A 27935-nucleotide genomic window follows, 5' to 3' on the forward strand; every position below is an offset into this window, starting at 1 on the left:
TTCTCAACTGTAGATATCTATAGAAGAGCGTTATTGTTCATTTTTAAACAATTATTTTAGAATGACAAACATTTTTAGTTACTACAAATTTTAAACTCTGTGTTCCTACTGGGACGTAATAATTTGGAAGTTAATCTTTTCAAATTGTCGGTCCGACATTCTCACAGATTTTTCAGAGCGATTATTTAACAATGACCTAAACGTGGCTGGTATAGCTAAGGAAAATTGTTTTTATTGGGAAGTTATACGATTTAGTTCTAGCGCAATGTAGTCCACTTCATATGTTCTACGTTCTCGCTGTTACTACTCAAGCAGTTCGTTGCACCCAGTCTTTGTTTCAGAGTCCTGAACATACAAAGTCCGTTTGCAGTATCTCTTCAGTCAATATGAAGCTGACTAGAACAGTACAAGTCACAATAGAATTTTGATGACAACGTTTATTTTGTTACATCTATATTGTTTTCAAATAAAGTTAACTCTTCGAACAGTGACAAGCAGGCTATGCTAGTAATCCTAATCTTGTAATCAGTGCTCTGCCTAATGATTAAACCTTCGAATTTCTTAAATGTGATTAGTTTATCAAGAATATCTCACAATTATGTTCGTAGTCATTATTGGAAATATATTCCCAATTCATACTTGGCTTAATGCAATATTTAATCAAGCGTTAACTCCGCTCCAATGTTTGTTATTGAAAAGTTTCTAGTGTAAGATTTTTACTGTGACAACAAAAATACTAATTTTTTTCTTTCTGATTTGCCTTGTGTATAAAGAAGGTTTTAAATTATACTCTGTTAATAATTCACTCCTTTTAGTGGTCTTAACCTTCTGTAAACTCTTTTTTAAAATCAATACAGTACAACATACTAAATATCAACAATCTTTATTTTCGTATCAAATAATACGTTAGGCTACAAAATATAAATTAACTTATCCAACTCTTATGAGCTTTATTCGCTTAAAAATAATTTATATTTATACACCTATTTTCTACATTTCCACCAAAGACTATTTTCTTTTCTTCCTAGATTATTTTTTGAAAGTTAATTGCACCTGAAAATAGCCTTTTTACCTTTAGTCTTAGACTTGGTACATTATGCAAAAAGTAATATAATTCATCCTTACACACCTTAATATAAACTAAAACTGATAAACAGCCTTGATTCATCCCTAACCTCTTCATAGGTCTCATGAAACCATATTTTCTGTATTGTAACGAAATAATACAAATTAGAAAACAGGTAAGCGAAATAGCCACAGTGATAAAATTATTTTGGTGACGCTATAGAGTATTTTTTTGAAGAACAAAAATACATGTTACAGTTATTTTAGAGTAATATAATAATAACTCAAACAATCAAGTTCGTTCTAGTCATAAGTACTGAACGAAAATAACTTGTTGATTGAGCTGAAAGACGAACAAAAATTAAATAAGTAAATGATTTCACTCTAAACATGCAAAACAAATCGAACATTTCATATGAGAGATTACATCTGCAAAAAATAATCTTAAAAAATATTGTGCAAGAGCTGAAATTGCGTGAAACAACTGCGTTATTATATAGTATATAGAACAGTTAAACTCAATGGGAAAGTAATGTGCACAAGGTGAAATTGCCTGTAACAACTTTGCATTGTTATAAAGTCAAGCGATGCAACACGATTCTTCATGCAGTCAAACACAACACACATGGAAAGTATTGTGTGCGAGCTGAAGTTGCGTCTAAAAACTTGTTATGCAGTCTTTTGGTTTGTTTGGAAATTTCGCACAAAGCTACTCGAGAGCTATCTGCACTAGCCGTCCCTAATTTAGTAGTGTAAGACTAGAGGAAAAGGCAGCTAGTCATCACCACCCACCGCCAACTCTTGGGCTACTCTTTTACCAACGAATAGTGGGATTGACCGTCACATTATAACCCCCACGGCTGGGAGGGCGAGCATGTTTAGCGCGACGCGGGCGCTAAACCGCGACACTCGGATTACGAGTCGCACGCCTTACGCGCTAGGCCATGCAGTCAGGCTCAACTACTTGATTTATCACACAATCAAACAGATAGGGAAAGTAATGTATACGATATATAAACTGAATTTCTTCTAGGCTTGGTATTTTTTTAAAACTAACTTCACTGTATATAATTTATGTTAAAATAACTGAAAAAGTTTTATATTAAAATGAAAATATAATATCTAACATAAAAAAAAGGCAAAATTTCAGAAAACTAGTTATTTTAAGTAACCCCGAACGTTACGTAGCAAAGTTATGCAATTAAATTGAGAAGATCCTTTTGTAAATAACATGTTATGGTCTCCTTTAAAACATATTTTGCCTTCATAAAACATTATAAATCAAATGCCAATTTCAATTTTCTTTTACATCGATCCAAGATGCAGTTTGTGATTTCATCTTTTGCAACAATAGTAAATAATGTGAATATATATATAGAGAGAAAGAATCCTTTTAGATTCACTATACTTTTATTGTTATGAAGATAACATTTGTGAATTTTATTTTCTTATCTCATAATTTTCATACTTCTTTTTATTTCTCACCTTTTTATACTTTATTTACCTAATATAGAGAGAGGTAAGAAAATTCAACGAAATCAATATTCGTACAAAAGCAGTGAAAGATTAGCTCAAACAACCAAGAAAGAATCTGTATTTGCATTTTCTATAATTTAGTTTTCTAATTTATATGGTAGCAGACTACATAAATGAAGAGAGAAAATTCATACATTGCAGATTTTTGCTGAATTAGTTAAGCCGCCTGCAAAATCCAATATTGTGTGTAATTGCACCTAATATAGCAAGGTCAGTGTTGATGGCAGTAAAACGAATTAACAACTTTTCCACTAAGTAGCAACTACAAATTAAACAGTAAAAAAAAGTCAAAACGAAAGAAAATGGGGTATTAACAGTAGTAACTCTCATATGTCAGTTGAATCGACAATTTTATACCAGAATAAGATTAATAAAAACACTTCACATAAAACTACGCTAAACATGCTGCGCTAATAACATTATAGCAGTACTTAATATACTCATATCCGAGTAAGTCACGTAAAAGTAAATCGAAAAACAACTTCTGTAATCCTACTCTATTAGTATAAGACTGTACGTTATTAAATGTAAATTATCTACTATGAATCTATTCTTCTAACACAGACATTATATAGCTATGTATAACGTGGATATTTAGGGTTTTTGTGATTTGTGGATCGCAAATAAGGTATCATGTATTGCTCATCTTCTTGTGACAAATACACCAAGGAAATTAACCGTAAGAAAAGTCGTCTGTAGATATTACATTCTAGATTCTCAAAGTTATGGCGATTATTGAAATAATAGTACAGTATTATAAAGTGAACCCTTCAACCTTTTCTTGTACCTCCCGACTAACGTCAGCGGATTGGAGAAAAGTAGTAAAATATTCAGCAGTGATGTTTGGTTGGTCAACATCAAAATTTATTCTAAGACCAGTTGGTTTTATAAAGGCATTCTTCTTATTGTTCATATAGAAGATACATTTTTAAGGTTTTCGGCAATGGTAACATATTTATTTTCTTAGGAAGATGCGGACCTATTCCAAAAATCCCACGGATCACCAGTCGAGAAATATGCTTAAGTAAGAGGGGCATCAGGGCGTTTTCAAGAAGAAGAGATTTATGGCTGTCACTCATCAAGACAGATCGTTTTATGGCACTGATACTATATCCCTCAGCAGCATCTAAGATAAGTTCCATAATATGTTGAGATAATCCAAGATGGATACGGTGAATGGATTTTAAAATTCCCAAAGGGTGTTGTAGCTGAGTTTTTAAAAGAATTTTAGCTCCATAACGGAGAAGTAACCGAATTAAATCAATATTTGGTTGTTCATAAGCTTGAATATATTCTCCTATCGGGGGTTTAACTAAAGGACCGTGCTCACCCAAAGTGATAGCATTAGGGTTAGCTCCACAGTCCAGGAGAATCTGTACGATTTCTTCTTTGTTATCTATCTTCTCAGACAAGGCAATGTGTAAGGGTGTACCAATGATTGGAGATCCGGTGTTGATGTCTGCTCCAGCGTTGATCATGAGTTGAACTAGTTCCACATTACCACGTAAAATAGCAAAGTCCAAAGGGGTCGGATTTCGGTAACTGTGTGGCAATCGTACATTTGCACCATTGGCAAGCAACAGATAAACGATATGTAAATTTCCACTAAGAACAGCATAATGAAGCACGGTGCGATTATCGTGACGTTCGGAGGTCATTGCATTTACATCAGCTCCGTATTCAATCAAACACTTGACTGCGTCCAGACCTTGAGGGTGACGCACAGCTTTCATCAAGGGTGTCAGACCTGCACGGTCGCGTGAGTCAGGATTAGCTCCATACTTCAACAATAGCTCAAGAAATGGGGTATTTAAAGGACTAATGAGATTGATTTCGGATCCAAGAAAGTAGCGAGCATTTGGGTCTGCACCATTAGCCAAAAGATATTCTGCACACTCGAAATGCCCATTTTTAATGGCGAGTCGCAGTGGTTCATCGGCAAGTGTTGCTCTTGGGGGGTTTCCAAGTGCCTCGTCGTTAGGCCCAAGATGAGTATAGCTTACTCGAGCTTGGTGTTTAATGAGGAGTGTAACGAGATCATAATATCCTCGCTCAGAACACAAGTGAAGAGCTGTATAGCCCACTTCGTCCATCGCATCCACATCGCTGCCTCGAACTAGTAATAAATTTACAGCTTCGGTGTAATGTTGGTAAGCTGCATAATGAATAGGTCGCAGGCCCTGAGTCACCGGTTCATTAACCTTGGCACCACAGGCCAACAGGATCCGTATTTCATCCAACGGTGCACAACGAATGATACTATCCGCCAGCTCTCGCTGGAGAGTCTGAAGACAAGGCACTGACGGCATGACTGTGTCTCAAATCTGAAACAAAAGATCCAGAAATTTCACAATTTGCCTGCTGATTTATACAGTATGAGTGATTTCTTTGCTTACGTTTGATAAAGATAAAAATAAAACACAAACGAACGTTACAACACGTATAAAATTAGATTTGTGAAAGAATGTCAATTTAAACATAATTTCTAATAAGAAAGAACATAATATAACTAAGTATGCAATATCCCATTCGTTACTTTGGTTACAATCGTGTATGTACATTCTAAGTATTTACGTTAGACTCATTTAATGTGCTTTTCTTTTACGTCTCAACAGTAGATATAATGATGTTTGTCTTGTTAGTTTTAACTCTTGCTTAAACGTAAAGCCCTTTAATTTATATACGGCTCCTAGCATCTGTGTCACAACTACAATCAGTACACAAAATATCATGACAAAATAGCGAGCTTTATTAGTTATTCTTAAAAATACCAATAAAATATAGCAACTAAAAGCAATGTTTTCAAAAAGAAACAAATTTTAATTATGTAACTTTCAGTTGACTGCAGAAAACTAAAGCAGTCTACCTCGTCTGCTACTGTGAATACAATTCATACTGATTCACAATCAGCAGTACCAACCAGTTTTAAATAGAACTACTGTAGTCATCTTGTTTTCATCATAACCTCGATTAGTCGGAGCATTCCCAAAAAGAATAATTTGCCCTTTACTTCTGTTAGTGTGTCTGTTTTATCCAGACATGAAAGCATATTATTTAAAACTGACGTTTATCAAGCATTGAGTCTATGTGGAGAGAGTTTTTTCTTCTATGTATATATATCTGTTTAAATCGATTAAGCGTCAAAGTATTTTTATGTATTTTATATGTTTTATGCAGTATGTTGACAATACTCTTAATACACTCCTTCACATAATTCTAGTTTTAAGAACATGTGCATTAAACTGTTTAACCTGTGTATATCACAAAAATGAGGCCAAAAACCCTCATTCAAACACAGAGTAATTCTTCTTACAACGTAACAGTTTGTTTACTTATCTATATTACTGGAAACAGTCTGCCTTTATGCTCTTTTAAAAGTACTGCCCCAATTCCAATGTCTGAAACATCAGTCTAAAAACTTAATAGTTTGTTGAAGTCCAGCATTTTAAGAATAGGTGAACTAACCAACATGTTAATGAATTTTTTGGAATTCAAGCTGGTGTGGCTGTTCCCACTTCACCTTGTTGGGCAAGTCTTTCTTGGTCAGATCAGTTAACGGTTAGCATACTGTGAGATGAATTTCCTTTGATATTCCACTAACCTCCTGAAGGATCTGATTTGTTAGCTTGGTCCTGGAACTTGTGCATGCAGATTACCTTTTCCTTTTTGTTGGTTCTTCACCTTGTGTTCAACAAACTCTAGCACAGAATATCAAACTTGCTGCAATCACTCACTGGAACAACTTTTTAAGTTTCTTCAAGTGGTCTTCCCATCTTGCAGTGTGTGTCAGGATGTCATGCTCAATGTTGGGTGGTGTTGCACAACATCCTCCTCATCATATGGTTGGATGTGGCTGCTGAGTTGACTAATTCAAATGGCATTCACTAAAATTGGTACCATCCATCTGGTCTCACAAATATTGTTTTCTTTTTAGATCCAGTTTCCATCTGGATCTGCCAATCTTTCAAAATAACTTAGTCTCATCTAGTTTTACTATGGTAGCCTCTAGATCGACATAGGTTCAGAGTCTAGCTTCGTCACGTGATTCAGCTTCTAAAGGTCTACGCAGAAGTAGTTTGATCCATCCCTCTTCTTCACGATTACAGCTGGTGAACAATATGCTGAATTTGAAAGCTCAATTATTCTAGCTTCCAACATTTTTCCAATTTCCTACTTTATCAAGTCTCTCACTTCATAATACGTCCGATGGGGCTTCACTTTGACTGGATCCTTTGTCGTGGTTTTAGTCTTGTGTTGCACGAGGTCTGTCCTTCCTGGTTCATCTGTAAAGATATCTGCATAATGACACAATGAGTCTCATAGCTCTTTTTTCTGCTTTCCAATCAGTTCTTCATTGATGTTGACATTTTTATATGTCTCATCTCCACCAAGTGGTGTTAGGTCTAGTAGATTCTCATCTTCTACGACAAATTCTCTGTACTATGATTCTGCATCTGTGATGGCCACACCTGCAACATCCATCTTTGTTTCAATAGCCTGACAAATTCAGTCTTCTTCTCTTCTAAAATACTTCTGTAATAGATTTACATTGTGAATCTTGGTATTCCTGTTCACATTCACCTTGTAATCTATTCCGTTGAGTACTACATGTACTTCAAAAGATTCTTTCCACAACATGGTAAATTTTTTGAGCCCTGTGGGTAACAGAACTAAGACATTCTGTGCGACCTTGAAAAGTCAGTCTTTGGTCTTCTTGTCATTGAAAATTTTCTGACTGCCTTGAGCTAAATACAAGCACTGTCAAGCGAGTTTACGAGTGTCTTACAGTCAGCTTCTGAGATTTAAAACATGCTAGTATGTGTTCCTTACTTCTGACACTTTTCTTTCATATATAGCTCTTTCAGTATTTTCATTGGACATCAAACTGTTCTTCTATACAGTAACTCTATGGGTGAAAATCGTGTACTTCCTTGCGAGACTTCTCGATAAGCAAATAATACTGTGTGCAAGTACGTGTCTCAGTCACTTGGTCTCTCTTGGCATATTTTCTTTAAGATGTCTTTAAACTCCTCTGACTCTCTAATAAATCCAATACATCTAGGATTGTCTGGGGTGGTAAATATTGCGAGACTTCTCGATAAGCAAATAATACTGTGTGCAAGTACGTGTCTCAGTCACTTGGTCTCTCTTGGCATATTTTCTTTAAGATGTCTTTAAACTCCTCTGACTCTCTAATAAATCCAATACATCTAGGATTGTCTGGGGTGGTAAATATTGCGAGACTTCTCGATAAGCAAATAATACTGTGTGCAAGTACGTGTCTCAGTCACTTGGTCTCTCTTGGCATATTTTCTTTAAGATGTCTTTAAACTCCTCTGACTCTCTAATAAATCCAATACATCTAGGATTGTCTGGGGTGGTAAATATTTGCCCAGTACTGACGAGTCTGCATGCTACTTCTTTCATCAGTTCTAAAGTAAACTGAATCCTTCTGTCATTCAGGATTTCTCCCGGAAAGCCTACTTTGCAAATTATCTCTAGAAGGGCTTCTACTACTCTTTGTTTCCATCTTCGCTAGTGCTTTGACTTCTGGATAATATGTCACATAGTAGACTGTTGTCAGCACATACCTGTTGCTTTTGTCAGAAACAGGCACTAGTGTTCCAGAAAAGTCCATAAGCTACTGTGCTGAATGGCTCTTCTATGAGAAGCATCTCCTACAACGGCATGTTGACTATCCTCCCTCTAGATATTGTCCTTTGGCAGATGCTACATGACCTGCAGAATCTACTCACATCTTCAATTACTTTTGGTCAATGGAAGTTACTGATGATTCAGTCACCATCTTCTTTTTTCCTGATTCATGACCTAACTTTATCACTTGAGTACAGTATTCTGTTGGCACTATGATCTGTTTAACTTACCCAGTATAACAGTTTTGATAGATCTGATACAGGACTCTCTTCCAGTGCTATATTCTATAGGTATCTTCCCCCTTAGTCTTGTGCTCGACTTTCTCCTTGGCATTGTCTCAAACTTTCTGTAGTGAAAGGTCTTTCTAATGAGCTTCCTTAAATTTCTGCAAATCTACATTCAAGATGTCGCCTTTTGACAGTTGCAGGAATTTGATGCTTGCTTTTTTCCTTTGAGCTCTTCTGATGACTGCAGTTGCTTCGTCAGCAGTCTTTTTTGTAGCTTCTCCAAAGTTTTACTTCCTGGTATGTTTTCAATCACCAAGATGTATGATGGCGCCATCATACACATGACCTCAGGATCTTCTACATAATATAGAGTATCCACCTTTATATTTGCTATGGGAAACGTCTTAATTGTCCTATCAATTAACAGACACAAATGCAGTTTGTCTGTTACCTGATCATCATATATCAGGCTAGTTCTTACAGTTACACTACTACACCCAGTATCTCATTAAAACCTTCACTTTCTTGTCTTCAACATATCCTTCACATACTGGCATGTTGTGATTTGATATCATCTCTTGACATTTGTCAGACACTTCAAGCACTACTGCACTGTTGATCCATTTGATAACTTGAGCTGACCATTGGTACTTCCTTCTTGTGGTGAATATTACATTTTTTTCTTGATTCTGCTTATTTTGGCAGTAGCATACATGGTGCCAGTCACTCTCCTCTTGTTTCATACCAGCACTATCTTTGTAAATAGCTCCACTTGCTTTATTTTGGGTTTTTTTGCTGTTGATTGCTGGTAATGGACTTGCAATCCTTTGCAATGTGTGCCATTTTATAGCAAACATAGCATTTATTCTCCTTTCTGTCTATTAACTTGCCACCTTTGATATACTCTTGTTTCCTGTCAACCATCACTGGTTTAAAATTTAACTGGATATTTTTGGACTTGCCAGTTATAGTACATCCATGGATTTCCTTACCCTGTTCTGCCAGCTTGATTATCTTCTCCTTTAGGAACAGTAGCATGCCAGCTGAGCACATGATCACAAACTGTTCACTTACTAATGTGTATGTCAGTCATTAAAAACTATTGTCACTTTTGGCCATGTTAGTCCATCTTGTAAAGTATTGCCATAGACATGCTACAAATTAAAATACAGTTTCTCCACTGTCAGGTTTGACTCTCTGAACTTACAACAAAAACATTCTTCAGTAAGTTCATATAGCTCAGTAAATCACTTTTAATTTGTCACAGTCCATGGCATCTTCTGACATCATTCCTGCATATACTTGTAAGCCTTTTCCTCCAAGAAGTGGGATGAGACAAGCTGCTTCGTCGTTTTTGTCCCAGTTTTAACTTAGATGAAATCTTTCACATCTCTTCAGGAAAGCATTTGTGTCAATTTTCTGTTCATCAAATTTGGAAAATGTGGATCAGCTGGTCCTGGCTCTATTGTCATTCTATGGTTGGATGAGCTTTTCAATCTCAATTTGTGCTCTCCTTTCTCTCGATTTGTGTTCTTACTCTTATCGTTCACGTTTCCTTCTACTGTCATTTACCACTGTATTCTTCTGGCTTTTGCCTGCCAGAATCTACGTTTTAGTAGTATACATAGTAATATAAATGTATGGGTGTGTTGGGCTAAGGACTCTTCTACAATAGTTGTCCTTGACTTATTGGCGATAAATTCAACACGCACTTCATTTGTTTTCAAAATAATATATTCAAACAAGTTAAACGTGTTTGTGAAAACTCTTTACACTATAGAGATCATAGTTATATCTTAAATACAACACAGTTCTATTCTTCTTGTCAAAAGTACACTTAGACCAATTCAGTTGCTTTAGAATTAAATAGACAAGTCGAAATATTTTACTGCAATTGTAACTGTGTGTAATTCGCTTACGCTGTTGCGTGAGTTACCACAGTTTTATGCTGAATTTCCAGTAATTGTCTGTTTTTCGTACTTTCTATATCTGTCTGTTCTTCGTACTTCAAATAATCGTTTGGCCTTTGTCAAAGTTCATACAGGCGGTTTTAATTGGTATAGAACACCCTTTTACATGACAAAATATTCTTCTTATCTCTTTCATATCACTCTAACATATCAACCATCAGGCCATTCACTCCCATGACGGTTAACTTTACGTTCATTAACTTTTCTATGTCTGAGCTTCTCTTCACGTGTCTCTATTTTTACTCTGTTCCCGCTCCTCTGGTGGCAGCTATTTATACGCTTATTATTCTTCTAGAAATCTTTATAGTCTCGACATCAGTGGATTTTAAACAGAAAATAAATTAATTAATAATACTACCTACATTAAACACTTTTTTATATCTGACAATCTTCAATAAACATAGATTTTCCATACATACATTTTGATTTGGAATATCGTTTATTAGTACTTTGTCTCTATACATGACACTGTTTTCTGATTAAAATATCTACAAATACGATATCAAGTTTCTATTCTATTCAATTATTCAAAAATTTCAAAATAAATTTAAATATAAATAGTCTTCCGCGATACTGTAATAACAGCACTTTTAAAGACCAAACCTGTAAACAGTAACTGGTAATTTAAGATATACTGAAATTTGGTTTACAAGAGTAAACTACTTTCTAGACTGTACAGATGACTCCTAAAATATCAGGCGCTAATGCTTTAAATTAATACAATTCTCAAATTAGTCACAAAACCAATTTTTCTTTCTCAACTTCATAAAACATTGGCATGAAAATCAGAATGAGCCATCGACAGTTCAAAAAGTATATCAAAACTATACGATAAATAACTAGTTAATCGTCTTTACTGACGAATTCATTACCATTTTTCCATTTAGTAAAAGGGTGTGTGTGTGAATTTTCTTACACCAAAGCCACATCGAAGCAATCTGCTGAGCCCACCGAGAGGAATCGAACCCGCTGATTTTAGCGTTGTAAATCTGAAGACATACCGCTGTACTAGCGAGTGTATTTAGTAAAAAGGAATATAACTATTACTCTGTAACTTAGTAAAGGTTCCTTACTATTAAAAAGTAAAATCTTAACAAAATATAGTAGGTGAAAATATGGGTTTGATTTATCACTTCTATCGAGATGCAGTATACTTTTTATTCTTTGGTGTTAGAAGAAATCGTATTATCTTAAACAAATAAACCCTAGAAAAACTCCATCGCATAGAAATTAGCTTTATTTTGGGCAACAAGATAAATCTTTAAAATATGATTTGACTAGTATGGAAGCTATAGGTGTGAGTCCATCTTGGAAAAGTAAAATTTTCTGGATATTAAATATTAAAATGTTCCAAATATCAAGCTTATAGTGACAAGTTTAAATTCGTCATAGGTCACAATACATTTTAGGAAAGGTGTTTTTCTTTCCTTAGAGTAAAAGTATTTAGTAATAATTAAGCAAATTTCCTAAAACTGCACTTGATATAACGGATTTAATTTAAACAGATTCAGAGGGCTATATACTGATGTAGAGGCCGCTAAGTATACTTAACAAATCTATTATATCAAATAAATAAACAGTGCTTAACATAACTAATAAATGAACTATAAAATAAGGTTGCTTATGACATTGGTAAAGGGAAATATCCACATTTCTGACCGAAGATAATGCGCTCAAATTCAACCTAAATAGTTTATCTTTATCGTGGTTCTATGAAGGGCAAGTTTATGATCAAGTACTCGATTTCATCCAAAGACGAATTTTATTTTAGAAAAAAGACAGTCCTCATTGGTTACAAAATATGATTTCCCACACAGATAGTAGATACGTGGTCGGGCCGGCATGGCCAAGCGTGTTAAGGCGTGCGACTCATAATCTGAGGGTCGCGGGTTCGCATCCCCATTGCGCCAAACATGCTCGCCCTCCCAGCCGTGGCGCGTTATAATGTTACGGTCAATCCCACTATTCGTCGGTAAAAGAGTAGCCCAAGAGTTGGCGGTGGGTGGTGATGACTAGCTGCCTTCCCTCTGGTCTTACACTGCTAAATTAGGGGCGGCTAGCACAGATAGCCCTCGAGTAGCTTTGTGCGAATTTCAACAAACAAACAAAAACAAACAAGATACGTAGTCATTTTCGACATAATTTCATGTAGTAACGTGACTGTTTTTTGGGGGCTGTTTGAAACAATATTAATAATTCATCTTACGTTTTATGTTTCTTAAGTTTAGAAAAAAGAAATAATAGTAATATTTGCGTGAACATTATTTTTAAACACAAAAATGTTTATTGAAAAAAATAAGGTGTTTTTTATCTCCTTTTGAAATTCGCTATACTTATACTTATTTTTTTATTTATTTTTGAATTTCGCACAAAGCTTCTCGAGGGCTATCTGTGCTAGCCGTTCCTAATTTAGCAGTGTAAGACTAGAGGGAAGGCAGCTAGACATCACCACCCACCGCCAACTCTTGAGTCACTCTTTTACCAACGAATAGTGGGATTGACCGTCACATTATAACGCCCCCACGGCTGAAAGGGCGAGCATGTTTGGCGCGATGGGGATGCGAACACGCGACCCTCAGATTACGAGTCGCACGCCTTAACACGCTTGGCCATGCCGGGCCACATTTACACACATCCATAATAAACCTAAACCATATAATAAATATCATTCAAAGTAAGGATACTAAAATAAGCGGTCGTCTTTGTAAGACTATAATTACAAACACCCCAGCTTCCTTGTATAACGTCCCCATTAGTACGGCAGTAAGTCTACGGATTTATAATGCTAAAATCAGGAGTTAGATTCCCCTCGGTGGACAAAGCAGATACCAGGTCACGACAAATTATAGCCCTTATATATATTAACATAACTAAATAACATTTGAAATGGTATTATTTAGTTGTTTAAATTTAGTACTTTGAATTTTCAATTATATTTAGTACGGAAAAAGAATCAACTTTTAAGTGAACGATTACTCAAGAATTGGCTCATTATCAACGAATTTACACAAGATGTATTTTGTCGTCGTTCAAAGTAAGAAAATAGAATCGCCCTTCACAGTCTGGTTCACTGAATTCTACAGTTTAACAGTTTCGTATCACCTACGTAATTCAAACAGATTATACAAGGCTTAAACTGTATTATGAATGAATGTTCGTTTCCAATTATAGGCTGAAGTAGCATGATAAGTTGCTAACTAATGCAACAGAGACATACACATTTATTAAAATCAAACATAACCTACGGGTTTGAAAAGCTGTTGTTGTCTTCCTTATCGAAACAATTAAAATAAAATAAGCCTAAAGTCAATTCTCCCAATTAAACACAAGACAATGTAAAAAAGATTCCAATTTTCATCACATCAGTAACTCTGTATAAGGGCAAAGCACAGGCCTCTTATAATAGACAAATTAAGTTTATGAATACCATAGTGTAGTTAAGAGAAATTATTTCTTTAAAGCTATAGCATAGTTTAAAAATTATAACGTTATTAAGTTACGTTTTTAAACAGATTATGTTTGTGCTATAGTCATGAAACTATAAAAATAATAAGACAAAATATAATATATAATAAGTAAAGAGTTTCAATAACTGTATAAAGTTATATATATATATTCTTTCTTGAAATAGCTTGTTTAATTCTTAGTTAGGGCGATAAATAATGTAGCGTTTAGTAACAAGTAACTGTTGGCTTGGTGAAAGACTAATATAATTCCTAATTATATATATATGTGTGTGTGTGTATACACCATTAATTACAGAAAGAGTTTTAACAAATTATTCAGTCATTTAGTTTGAAATAAACGTACGTCTTTCGTTAAACACACAGCATTTCTTTCATTTAATCACCGCAAGTATACAGAATGTATATATACAGTCATGTGAAGTCAGGACACCCTATGAAAGCCTGTGTATTTTTTGAAATATTTTTGGATATATAGATATTTAATCTCAATTTTAACAATACTGAGATATTATAGGAATATAACTAAACAATTAAAACTGAAGAAAAGACTTTTCAAGATCTTCTGTAAATGTAATTCTACAAAAATGCATATTCTAACTGAGGAAAAAGTTAGGTCACCCCCACATTTATTCCCACTTAAAATAACTCAACTTACACATAGGTGTATCACACCAGGTGCACATGATTATAAGATCGTTACTCAGCATTTTGAATGAGGCTTGCCCTATTTAAACCTCAGACATTTAGTTTGGTGTTCTCCTGACTGTTGAAGTGAGAGTGAGCACCATGGTGAGAGAAAAAAGAGCTGTCTGAGGCCTTCGGAAAGAAAACTGTAGCAGCTTATGAGTCTGGTAAGGGATTTGAAAAGATCCCAAAGAATTTTGAAATCAGCCATTCCACTGTCCGGAAAATAGTCAACAAGTGGAAGGCTTTCAAAACAACTGCCAACATGCCCAGGTCTGGTCGTCCAAGCAAGTTCACCCCGAGAGCAGGCCGCAAGATGCTAAAAGAGGTCTCCAAACATCCTAACATGTCATCACGGGACCTACAGCAGGCTCTGGCTACTGTTGATGTGAAAGTGTATGTCTCTACAATCAGAAAGAGACTGCACAAGTTTAACTTGCATGGGAGGTGTGCAAGGAGGAAACCTTTGCTCTCTAATAGAAACATCAAGGCCAGACTGAAGTTTGCCAGAGTGAATGTAGACAAAGACCAGGACTTCTGGAATAATGTTTTTTGGACAAATGAGTCCAAATTTGAATTATTTGGACACCAGAACAGAAGACATGTTTGGCGTAAACCAAATACAGCATTCCAGGAAAATAAACTCATACCAACTATGAAGCGTGGAGGTGGAAGTGTCATGGTTTGGGGCTCCTTTGCTGCAGCAGGACCTGGACAGCTCACAATCATAGAATCCACCATGCATTCTACTGTGTATTAGAGGGTGCTTGAGGAATATGTGAGTCCATCTGTAAGAAAATTAAAGCTGAAGCGGAACTGAACCCTGCAACACGACAATGACCCAAAACATACCAGTAAATCCACCAAGAACTGGCTGAAAACTAAGAAATGGAGAGTCCTGGAATGGCTGAGTCAAAGCCCAGATCTTAATCCCATTGAGATGCTGTGGGTGACTTGAAACGGGTTGTACATGCAAGAAACCCCTCAAACATCTCACAGCTGACAGAATTCTGCATTGAGGAGTGGGGCAAACTTTTTTCAGACCGATGTCAGAGACTGGCAGATGGCTACAAGAAGCGTCTCACTGCAGTTATTTCAGCCAAAGTAGGTAACACTAGCTATTAGGGGATAGGGTGTCCTAACTTTTTCCTCAGTTCAAATATGCATTTTTTGTAGATTTGCACTTTCAGAAGATCTTGAAAAGTCTTTTCTTCAGTTTTAATTGTTTAGTTATATTCCTATAATCTCTCAGTATTGTTAAAATTGAGATTAAGTATCTATATATCCAAAAATGTTACAAAAATACACAGGCTTTCATAGGGTGTCCTAACTTTTTCACATGACTGTACAAGTGGTTGAAGAGATGTGCGATGCACCACTATCAACCAATGTTCTTTTAAATTGGTATTTAAATTTGACATCTTTAGTGATATCAACCTGAGAATAATTTCATGTGGTTAACGCAGTTACATTGTAGTTGCGATAATTAAAGCCTGTTCCTACAGTTATGAGAAAATTCACTTATTTTTGTTTCTATGATTGCTATTGAATATTGCAATCACTTATTTGTCTGAAGGTAAGCACAAAGTTACACAATAGGCTATATGTGCTCTGCCCACGGCGGGTATCGAAACGCGGTTCCTAGAGTTATAAGTCTGCATACCTACTGCTGTGCCACTGGGGGGGCTGAAAGCAATTTTCTTATTTCTTCTAGTATACATTTCTTCCTGCCCGTACTTTTAAATGCTTGTCTTATTTGAAAATATTGCTGATTATTCTTTTTAAATGTTCGCAGATGGCGCAACGGTACGTCTGTGGACTGAAAATGCAAGAAACCGGTTTTCGATTCTTGTGGTGGGAAGAGCATGGTTAGCCCATTATGTAGTTTTGCGCTTAACTTCAAACCAAAAAAAAAACAAACTGGAATATTATAAACAATATACAGAACACCAGGAAATATTAGCACTAGCAGCAGATATTTCTTACGTTTTCTAAACTTCTAAAAGAAGTGAATAAAACAGTGTGACAATTCAGATGAGTGAAAAAGAACTATCCATGGACCTTACAGCTGGTGTGGAAGCTAAGCCCTACTCCCAGCATGTCGCATTAACTTGCGAATACTGATATTGTTAGTTGCATAAATTAAACATTTGTTTTATATTATTTCTATCGGAGATAACCAAGAAAGTGTAATAATCACGCGTTTAATGTGTTACGTGTTAAAATATAACCAATTAATAAGACGTACTTTTAGGGTCCTTGTAAGTGTTCTGTTTCAAAAGCAAATAAAACAAAAATTAAGAAAAACAAATATATTTTGTTTTGATATATATGTCATACTGTGATATAGTCTATAGCGTGAATGATATTTCTCTTGATTCATGGCATGCACATATTTTACTGACGTCACGACACTACAAATTGCAATGTTAAGCGTCCCTATGTAATTTCATTTTAGTGTCTACTGACTAACTGACAGATATCCCTTTCGGGGAAATTAGCTGAACACTACTGCATGTTTATCAGTTTAGACAAACATTACAATGGCTCGGCATAGCCAGATGATTAAGGCATTCGACTGAAGGTAGCGGGTGTGAATCCTCGTCGCACAAACATGTTCGCCCTTTCAGCCGTGGGGGCGTTATAATGCTACAGTGAATCCCACTATTCGTTGGTAAAAGAGCAGATCAAGAGTTGGGGGTGGGTGGTGATGACTAGCTGCCTTCCCTCTTGTCTTACACTGCTAAATTAGAGACGGCAAGCGCAGATAGCCCTCCGATAGCTTTGCGCGAAATTCAAAACAAACCAAACAAACATTATAAACCTTTATTAAGTGGCACATTCTTGATTATTATTTAAAAAAAGACGCTGGGTTTATTTGTTCTTGTTTGCTAACAAAATCTGAAGACAAGTAGTTTATTAGTTCATAAATCTGTATCCCATATCATGGTAATAAGCAGCTGTTTCGTTGTGATTTCTCAAAACGTGTTACGAGAAATGGGGTTCTGTTTTACCGTTTACTGACACAGGTTGATAGCTGTTCCTAATACTGAACTGATAGAGACTAAGAGAGAAATACAGACAGCATCCAAGGCCAACTGTTAGACTACTCTTGTCCGACCACTAATTTTCAGTGCACTCACGCCCTTACAGTACGGAGTGTGTATCTGAGGCAACAAACTCATGGTCTGATAGATACCACGTACACAAGGATGACGCTCAGGAATTTAATAAAACTAACTTGTTACGTTTTCTTCTCTTGAACGTGACCTAACGGCTGGAAGTAACCTATTTAGGTAAGTAGGACTTCACAGCAGCGGAGAAGTTAGCGTTTGGTAAATATTTTTTAATAATAATGTTACTGATACAGATATAAATATATTACAATGCTTCACCATTCTTAATATGTTCAAATTATATATGTGAGTTACTACAAAGCGCTTTCTAATTTTTAAATCTAAAACAGAAAAGAAAGATAAATTATTAATAAACCTAAAATAAATAAATAAATAAAATGATAAACATTCTATCATCCGAACGTTTTTGGGTTATAGGCCTTTCATAATTTTCTATTATGACTTTTTACACTTACACGTTTTTCTAATGAATTATTAATAAGCTTAAAATTACACTAAAGTAACAAAACAGAAATACCAAGCAATTTAATGATAGTTAGATGAAAACAGTATCTATATGCTGAAATACAGTTAACGATTACAAATTTTTGTTAGTCAAAACCAAAGATTAGTTATTGTTGTTTGTAATTAAGCACAAAGCTACACAAAGGGCTATTTGTGCTCTGCCTATAACAGGTATAGAAATCTAACAGCATAAGTCCGCAGATATACCACTGTACCATAGAGGGGCAAGAAGCTCAGAATTATTGTAGACTGCTCGTAAATTATTTATATAGTAATTATTGTTTGAATGTTCTAATAATTAGGTATAATTATTTATGCACTCTATTACTTTTCTTCGTAGGTAGTCAGTTCGGACATTATATAAAGTCTAAAGTTATAAGTAATAAACAGAGACATAGCTGACCAGCTAAGATGATCGGTTTCTTTTAACTTTCGAATTATAGTTGATAAATATATTTTTGGGACTTCCATGTTTTATCTTAATGAAAACCACTTAACGTATAGTATACGCTCAACGCACGGGGAAGACATAATAGGATCAGGTCGAAACACCAACACCTCGCTATGTCATTCCCTTGGTGTAAGATATGGGAATTTTTGACCTAGCGGTTTGCCAGTTGTACGTGGACATGCAAAGACTTTTATCAAAAAGTGCTTTACACTAGTACATTAGAACGTAAACATCAAAAGCCTGAATTATATAATTTAGAATACACTTCGGATGCTAGTGTTTTTTTGTCATATTCAGCTAGTTTTACGAGTGCTTTCTAAAGAATCACAACACAAATAATTCTATCACTTTACTACCAGCAATATTAATGCTGCTGATATGATGACGAGAAAGCACAATATTTAAAAAACTTTGACGTCTCGGCAAAAATGGAAGCACTAGTCAGCGAATAGTTTTGTTTTGAATTTCGCGCAAAGCTACACGAGGACTAACTGCGCTAGGGGTCCCCAATTTTGTAGTGTAAGTAAGTGTAAGACTAGAGGGAAGGCAGCTAGTCATCATCACCCACCGCCAACTCTTGGGCTACTCTTTTACCAACGAATAGCGGGTAACGCTCCCACAGCTGAAAGGGCGAGCATGTTTGGTGTGACGGAGATTCGAACCCGCGACACTTAGATTACGAGTCGAGTGCCTTATCCACCTGACCGTGCTGGGCCCAGCGAATAGTAATTCTCAAGATAGCGTCAATCGAGAAGGTGTTAAAATCTAAAGAGAGTTCATTAAGAAATTCGTTTAAAGAGAAACAATGAGAGGCTGTAACTTTTGCAGTTCACAGTACAAATATGTTTATGATCTGATATGTAGGTCTAAGAACCATAACCATGAGAAATATATGGCATGAAGTTATGTTTTTGCATTAATTATCTAATTGGTTCGACAATTTTTAATGTGATGGTTAAAAACGAAGAGATTCTAAGTATTCATGTGATTAGACATAAAGTTATTACTTCTGAGTGATTAGTTAAATGAAACATTGTCGTACCAATTAGATCATTAATGTAAAAACATAACTTCATGCCATATATTTCTCATGGTTATGGTTCTTAGACCTACATATCAGATCATATACATGATATTTACAGATTAAAATCCAGATGAATACTTTACAAATTTAAAAGGTTTAGAAATATATATAAAAAGGATTTTACTATATTATAAAATTAATAGGGAAATGTTTTGAATAGAACACAATAACGGTGATGATGTGTTTATTATTGTTGTTTGTTTTTGAATTTCGCGCAAAACTACTCGAGGGCTATCTGCGCTAGCCGTCCCTAATTTTGCAATGTAAGACTAGAGGAAAGGCAGCTAGTCATCACCACTCACCGCCATCTCTTTTACCAACAAATAGGGAGATTGACCGTCACATTATATCGCCCTCACGAGTGAAAGGACGAGCATGTTTGGCGCGACGGGGATGCGAACCTGCGACCCTCAGATTACGAGTCGCACCCACCTGGCCATGCCGGGTCTGTTTATTATTGTTACTAACACTTAAATATTATTAAAAACAATACCAAAAGTGTATTAAACAATTAAGATCAGATAAAGAAAGCACAGATAAACTGTTAATATTAGATACATAAAAATATTAACATTTTTAAAAGCAAAAAAAAATAATACATTAATTAAAATGCTAAATTATATCTATGGATATGTTTAAAAGCAAACAAAATACAGAGGTTGAGGACGTTAGAGACAACGAATACATGTCTTGCGTCGCTTTCACAGATGGAGATGTTATGTTTTACTGTCTGTAGCACCTAAGCGGATTTTGTTACTGACCTTTGTGTTCATGGTTTCTCACACGTTACAAGACACCGCACTTTGAGAAGAAGACCACTGGAGGTATGATTTGTTGCAGGTCTATTTGTGGATGAACGTGGCACCCCAAATTGATCCTTTCGTTCCAACATCATTAAGTACAAGGGATATCCTTGTTTTGAAACTTTTAAATCCATGATCTGAATTAAACTTTATGATCTGATTGTAAGAATATTTTTCGTTGGAAAGGATTATTGTATGCTCTTTCCAAAAGTGATCAGTTTTCGGTGACATCATACCCTACGTAACACCAAACAATATCGAAATGTAGTTCTGATGCATGATGTTCCACCACGACTTTTTATCGCCGGTATTTCTCACATGACTTATCGGTTTGCATATTCAAAAGAGTTTAAATACAACGTAATTAACCCTTTCTAATATAGGTTTCATTACAGAAAAGAAATTGAAAATGCAAAACAAATTTAGTTATGGCGAAGAAAATAAGCATTCCTTTTTTTTTAGATTACAGTGTTTATTATAATCTTTTACACCTTTCGCAATATTTTTGCAATATTACTACTGATTAGATAAGCTCATTTTGATTTAATTTTCGTAATCAAACTGCATCACAATTTATAGTTATACCTATATGTATAAGAATATTGTAGCTAGTCTACTAATTCAAGTTTGAAATATGAGTCTTTTTCATCTTGCCTGTGGACCAAAAAAACTCATTGTGCATTTTAAAAACTGATCTTGTTTTTAATAATAGTAAAAGCTATAATAAAGCGAAGGTTTCAGGCCCGGCATGGCCAAGTGGTTAAGGTACTCGATTCGTAATTGAAGGGTGGCGCGTTTAAATCCCCGTCCCACTAAACACCCTCACTCTTTAAACCGTAAGTCCATTATAATATGACGGCCAATTCGTTAGTAAAAGAGAAGCTCAAGAGTTGGCGATGGGTAGTGGTAACTAGCTGCCTTCCCTCTAGTCTTACACTGCTAAATTAGGGACGGCTAGCGCAGATAGCCCTCGTATAGCTTTACGCGAAATTCAAACCTAAGGTTTTATCGTTTTCAAAACATGTAATATTTTGTATCGCATAACTACGTCATATTTACAGAAACAATAAATAGAACTAAGAGTGTGTTTGTTTGGTTTAGAGTAAAGTCATATTAAGTTATTTGCTTTGTCCATTATGAAGAACTCACCCCCAAATTTGAGCATTTAAAATCAGTAAATTTACCGCTGTCTTTACCAGGGAACAGAACTAAACACCAAGAAAGAAATTAAATTATACAGTTTTCGGCAGTGATCTGAATACATTTAAGTGATTAGAAGACTATTAAATGATATATGTATATATACTTAGGGGATAGAGGTGTGATGAATGACAAAAAATAAATATCTGAAATATTAGTTTAACAATATGAGTACAACAACGGAACAGATAAAATATCCTAGGGAAAAAGTGCATTGTAGCTAAAAGAAGCAGAACGCGGAATATGAACAAATAGTTGTGCTTTTTGGAAGTCTAACAAAACCTATCATTAATTATACAACAGAACTTTGTGGATATAGAAAAACAGAAAATATGCAAGCAAAATGATTATTTACACACTTCTATGTCATTTTACAATTTTTTAGAAAACTGTCTCACTTGTTTTGTGTGCATTTTATTAAGAGAAATAAAAGGAACTTTTGTATAAATGTCATTTTTAAAGTTTATTTGAAAACGGTGCATTTTCTTATAGCAAAGCCACATTGGGTTACTTGTTGAGTCTTTAAAGGGGAATCGAACTCCTGATGTTAGCATTGTAAATCAGTAGGCTTACCGCTGTACCAGTTTAGTAATACCAAAGTGGGTAAAATGTTCTTGGTTTAAGTAGTGTAATGGAAACTTTATGTTTTTTATTCCAATCTTTATGGTGTAATAAACTCAGTATCTATTTATCTTTCAGCCAAATTATAAAAACAAAACAAAAACTACTCATTAATATTTATATTTATACTGGGATCTGGCTTGAAGAGCTCTAAATTCAGCGAAATGCGATATTGGCAATAGTTATAACTAATATAGTATGGTTGGAATACAATTATTATTCACTTCTCTAATTCTTGAATATTCCTACGGAACCAGATAAAGAGCATAATGTTTAAAAATAGAATAGGCTTAACACTAATATATTATGTAAAGTACATTTAAACTCATATTTTGCCATGTTATAAAAGGTGTTCTCACCATAACAAATCATTATTCTCGTCAATGTACTGAAACGTACAACACTACAGTCGATAACAATATTTAAAAAAAAAATGTATAAAAGATGCTCTCTGGTTCTTGAAATGTTACATTGCAAATAAAATTTCACATGAACTAACTGTATACTGCGTCAGTCACTTTCTGTAAACTGTGTATACAAAAGGTGTATGTGAATAGACTTAAGTTCAAAATTTCTCATTTCCGGGGAGCAATAAAAAAAAGGGGACAGAGCCAAAGAAATGACCTTCTGAAGTTACATCCTGCATAAGTTCAAAAGGAGATTAAAATAAATTTCAACTGCAGCAAAATGTGTGCTTGTGAAGAATAGAAGAAGATGATAAAAACATATATATAATTACAAGGGTATGGATAGAAAACAGAAGAACGTTGAGAAATTCCTGTATGTGGAAAATACGAAAAGAATGAACACATAGTGAAGATATATAAAATACATCAAGAGAGATATAATGAATTTGTACAAGATTTGTAAGAAGCTGAACTTCGTGAATGAATTACAAATTTTATATTTCAAAATGTATCCAATTTTAATTATGGTAAGCAGAAAAAACAATAAAGTATATTACGAAGTGTTCCTTCTTACAAATATCTGAAAACCTAAGGAATAAATGAAACTGATGTAGTTTGACTTGACGATTATAGTTATTTCCTGTTCTTTATACTTCTAGTACTTTTGTCTGTTTTATTAGTTTGCTAGTGATGATATAAGACTGATACATTTGTAATGTGCATAATTCACTTGGCTTTAATGTGTTTTTTTTTCTGTTGTCATATTCTATTTTTCTGTAAATAAACAAGGTAAAATTATAATTTATTGATAAAAAATATACGAAATGTGAATAATGAATGAGAAAATAGAATGCTGCACCGACAAACAAACATAAACGAAAATAAAACAGATCAGTTTGGAGATAAAAGTACTTTGTTTAGTATAGAAGGTGGGCAGAAAGAGAAAAAAAAATATTAATGAAAGGCTAAACGAAATCATCACAAAAAATAATAAATCTAGAAACGGTAAGATGAAATCATTTTACTAAAAAAGTTAGTAAACTAGATAAAGGATTAATGTATCTCACAGTGGTAAAACTTTTAGTACCTAAGCTACACGAGTGTTTTCTGTGTAACCCCTACATAATTTAGCAGTGTAAGAGTAGAGGGAAGGCAGCTAGTCATCACCACCCATCGCCAACTCTTTCGCTATTCTTTTACCAACAAATAGTAGGATTGACCACACATTATAGCGCCCCTCCCGGCTGAAAGGGCGAGCATGTGATGTGTGACAGGGATTCGATCCTGTGACCCTCAGATTACAAGACCAGCAGGTTGAGAAAGTAGTATACGACGATGTAATATTTTCAGGTGCCATTGACACTTAATAGGAAGTTTTTGAGAATAATGAATATATGACGTGTTACTCAACCATACAACAGATCAGAAGTGTTTAGAAAAAGACACATTCTTTTTTCATACATCGAATCTGAGTAAATTTCAGTAAATGAACTACTGTACATTATTGACATCATCACATATTATGTTTCAAGGATAGGTGGCGTGAAAAGTATGAAATGGCAGTTTGGCTGGACAATGGTCATGACCAACGTACTATAATGAAGTTCTTCAAAAACAAGGGAGAAAAAGCATCATAATGGAAGGCGTTCTACTTCCAAATAAAAATACCAGACTCACTATTGCACATCCTGAATTCATTAGTTTTTTCTCCTCTCCATGTAATCAACACTTTCAGATACCAATTTACTTGTAACGTCACAACTGACCTTTTTTCTAAACACGTTGAGATGAAGCTCAGAGAGTATACCAAGAAATTTTTCATCTGTCTTCAGTAGGAACTGTATTAGTACTGAGAAAAGTTATCTTATTGCTGATATCTTTAGTGTCCCTTACGTATATTTGTTGGCTGTATTGATGTATAGTTGGACTATAAAAAAACAAATATTTTTATACTTTTTTTCTGAAAACTCCTATAATGTTTTATGACTAGCATGATAGGTCGAAATTTGATAACATATATATAGTTGTGTATTTAACTCGATTAGCATTTTTATCTAACACACAAAACCGAATTTTGTCCACCAAGATATGTTCTTTTTAACATTTCTTTTAAAACAGAAAACTGTTTCCGATAATGTTGTATTGCAAGTACTCTCACTACCTTCGATGGCTTTAATCAGTTCTCCTTGTTTATGTACTTGTTGATAGTGAAACGACTTTATAACAATCTCTTTCAAAGGCTTGACTTAATCGTTCTTTTTCTTTTTTCGACCTATCAAAATAATTCCCAGATCTCAACAAGACATTGAATTTGTAAAAATAATATAATGTTAGAAAATTATACATCAAACCTTTGGAAATTACACTAGAAAACTTTTTGTTAAATTTTAACAGCACATAAATTCGAAAATGAACAAGCACCCATAAGAGTAGTTCTTAGTAGGCCTTACATCTATAAACATAATTCTTGTTGTTTTGTGTTTTTTTTTGCCTATTTTATTTTTTGCTTATATTCTTTATATTTGTATTCAGTAGACGGACAAACACTTGTTCACCCAAATGATATTATTCTACTAGTAGAACGAGTTGAATTTCGACAAAATGTACAGAGTTGTGGTAGTTCAAGCCACGTTATAAAATTTAGACCGATCGAATTTATAATTGAAAGGTTGTTTGGACAATTTGCTTCTAAACAACATTTTTAATATTTGCAGCTTAAGGAACGTATATCTTTAACGGATCGAATAATAGTATTCTGAATAGAACTACGTAGAGCTTACCGCGAGGAAAAGTTAGCTTAACTAAGTGCAACACTGAAGAACAGAATTACCAAACATAAAAAAAAAATCAGAAAATTAATTTTAATTCACCAAAACAGTCCTACTCTAAAATAACACTCTGGGTGCCAAGGTTATTACATTTCTTTATTAAGGCATTAAACAATCTCCAATTTTGCGACTTCTCTGTTGAATACTATATATATATATATACACTCTATGTTTTGTCTGTTGAAGGGAATCTAATCCCAGATTTAGTGTTGTAATTTGTAGAATTACTGCTGTCCCACCAGGATACAAATAAACTGGTACATGGAATAACAAATTATTATTATAGTACAGTAACTACAGGGTCACATGGCAAAATTTTTTAGCTTTATATCCGGATTGATTGTTTGTTTTTAAATTTCGCGCAAAGTTACAAGAGGCTATCTCCGCTAGCTGTCCCTAATTTAGTAGTGTAAGACTAGAGGGAAGGCAGCTTGTCATCACCACTCACCGCCATCTCTTTTACCAACGAATAGTGAGATTGACCGTAACATTGTAACGCCCCCACGGCTGAAAGGGCGAGCATGTTTGGTACGACGGGGATTCGAACCCGCGACTCTCAGGTTACGAGTCGAACGTCTTAACCCACCTGGCCATGTCGGGCTCTCCGGGTTGATAATGTTATGAGGTTGTTAATCAGACTGACCAGAGAAAGCAAACTAAAATACCTGACTTGTTCATCACTTTGATAGGTATAACCAATAAAAGAAATGTAAGTGAATACATGAATAATGTACTGAGAATAATTGTACTAAGAGGTACATAGATTAGGGGGAGTTTATAAATTCAAAATAAGTTGAAAAGTACCGTGTATGATAAACCCATAAAGTTTAAATAAGAACCGTAAATTAATATAAAACAAAATTGTTAACAAGTGAAACGTATAATTGTCTTATCTTTCCTCAAATTTGTAAAAACATAAACTGAAAATCAAGATTGGAAAATCTGCACACAGTGGTGTCAGATATACTCGCTAGAGAATGGGTGACTCGAAGGTAGCGAAATACCTATATAAAGAAGGTTAAATGATGGAAAGTCATTAAATAAAGCTACATAATTAGTATGGCTATATTCAGATGTCATAAGTAAAACTGAGTATGAACAGCAATGTGGGTTAATCTACAAATGGATCAGAAAATAGAATGGCCATGTTAGTAAAATGAGGATCTTTTAATACATTGGAAGTGAAAGATGACCCTATTCATCTCAAGTTATTAAAATTAGGGATTAACTAAGTCCGGAATAAGAAAAAAATGCTGCAAGTGGTCTAAATGCTCTATAATAAAACGGTTCAAATCGTGGTGGTTATAATGACAGAACAAGTTCAAGATGATAAAGAAAATCAAGCTAAACATGTAACTGAAATATAAATATTATTATAGAAAATTCTTCTCTTAGAGAATTTCATATTAACAATGTTGAGTTTTATTTGTACTTTTTTTTCTTAAGGAAAGACTGATTATGTTCAAGGCCTGAAACGGCAGAAAGAATATGAACTTTAAGTTCAAGAATATTTGTGATATATTTGTAACAGTGGAGTTCTGATTTATTCTGTGACACCAATGCAACAAATAATATCAAATTTTGAGGTAGATTTAAATAAAACTAATATGATATTTTAATGTTTAACGTTTTTCTAAATGTAAAAGGCTATTTAAAATAAAGTTTAAATCCACAACGAATTTAGTATTGTTCCGTTTTTGTGAATTTAAACTTTATTTCCGATTACTTTATACGGTATTATCTATTTACCTACTATTAAAAAGTTATATTTTTTAAAGTTAGAGTATGTTAAGTTTGATCTTAACCATAAAAAGCAGTTAAAATGAAATTGTTACTCAATTCCTGTAGAATGCTTCATAGTACAATTTACAGATTTTTTTCAATCTTGTCCAACCCTAATGCGATGCAAGTGATAGTTCTACACTTCTTATAAAAGTATGCCTTTCCATTAGGACTACATATTTGCCCTCTAAATAAGTTCTTGGCAAAGCTACTTTGCATCTTTTTGGCAAGAGTAAACAGAGGCTGGTGAACAGAACTCTTAGTATTGCCACATGATTAGGATTTTCAGTTATGTAACTCTCTAATAGTTTCCAAACCATATTTTGTCATTGTCATAGAGTATGCTCTGTCCCGAAACAGCAGAAGAAAAAAGAAATGGCATTAGATCATGAATTTAGTGTTTTCTTCTTCACAAAATAAGCAAAACAAGATATGTGACATGCCATAGCTTCTAGGAGGAAGTGCATATTCTATAGTGACTGGTGAAGAAAGTGTTTGTGGTACTAAAAGATTA

The 27935-nt window shown here is 34.5% G+C and overlaps 1 protein-coding gene across 4 annotated transcripts in view; it reads right to left on the bottom strand.

The window, feature by feature from the left end:
• Positions 1-867: 867 nt before the first annotated feature.
• The window catches only part of LOC143226093 (ankyrin repeat and SOCS box protein 15-like), a 41043-nt gene continuing 13975 nt past the window's right edge, over positions 868-27935 (bottom strand). For all 4 annotated transcript variants that reach the window (XM_076456602.1, XM_076456610.1, XM_076456627.1 and 1 more), the window contains exon 3: positions 868-4925. In XM_076456602.1, the coding sequence (XP_076312717.1) occupies positions 3504-4910 (1407 nt within the window). In that variant the 5' untranslated portion in view covers positions 4911-4925 and the 3' untranslated portion in view covers positions 868-3503. The remainder of the gene's footprint in view (positions 4926-27935) is intronic.

This window comes from Tachypleus tridentatus, chromosome 1 (genome assembly GCF_004210375.1).
Source record: "Tachypleus tridentatus isolate NWPU-2018 chromosome 1, ASM421037v1, whole genome shotgun sequence".
Taxonomy (NCBI): Eukaryota; Metazoa; Arthropoda; class Merostomata; order Xiphosura; family Limulidae; genus Tachypleus; species Tachypleus tridentatus.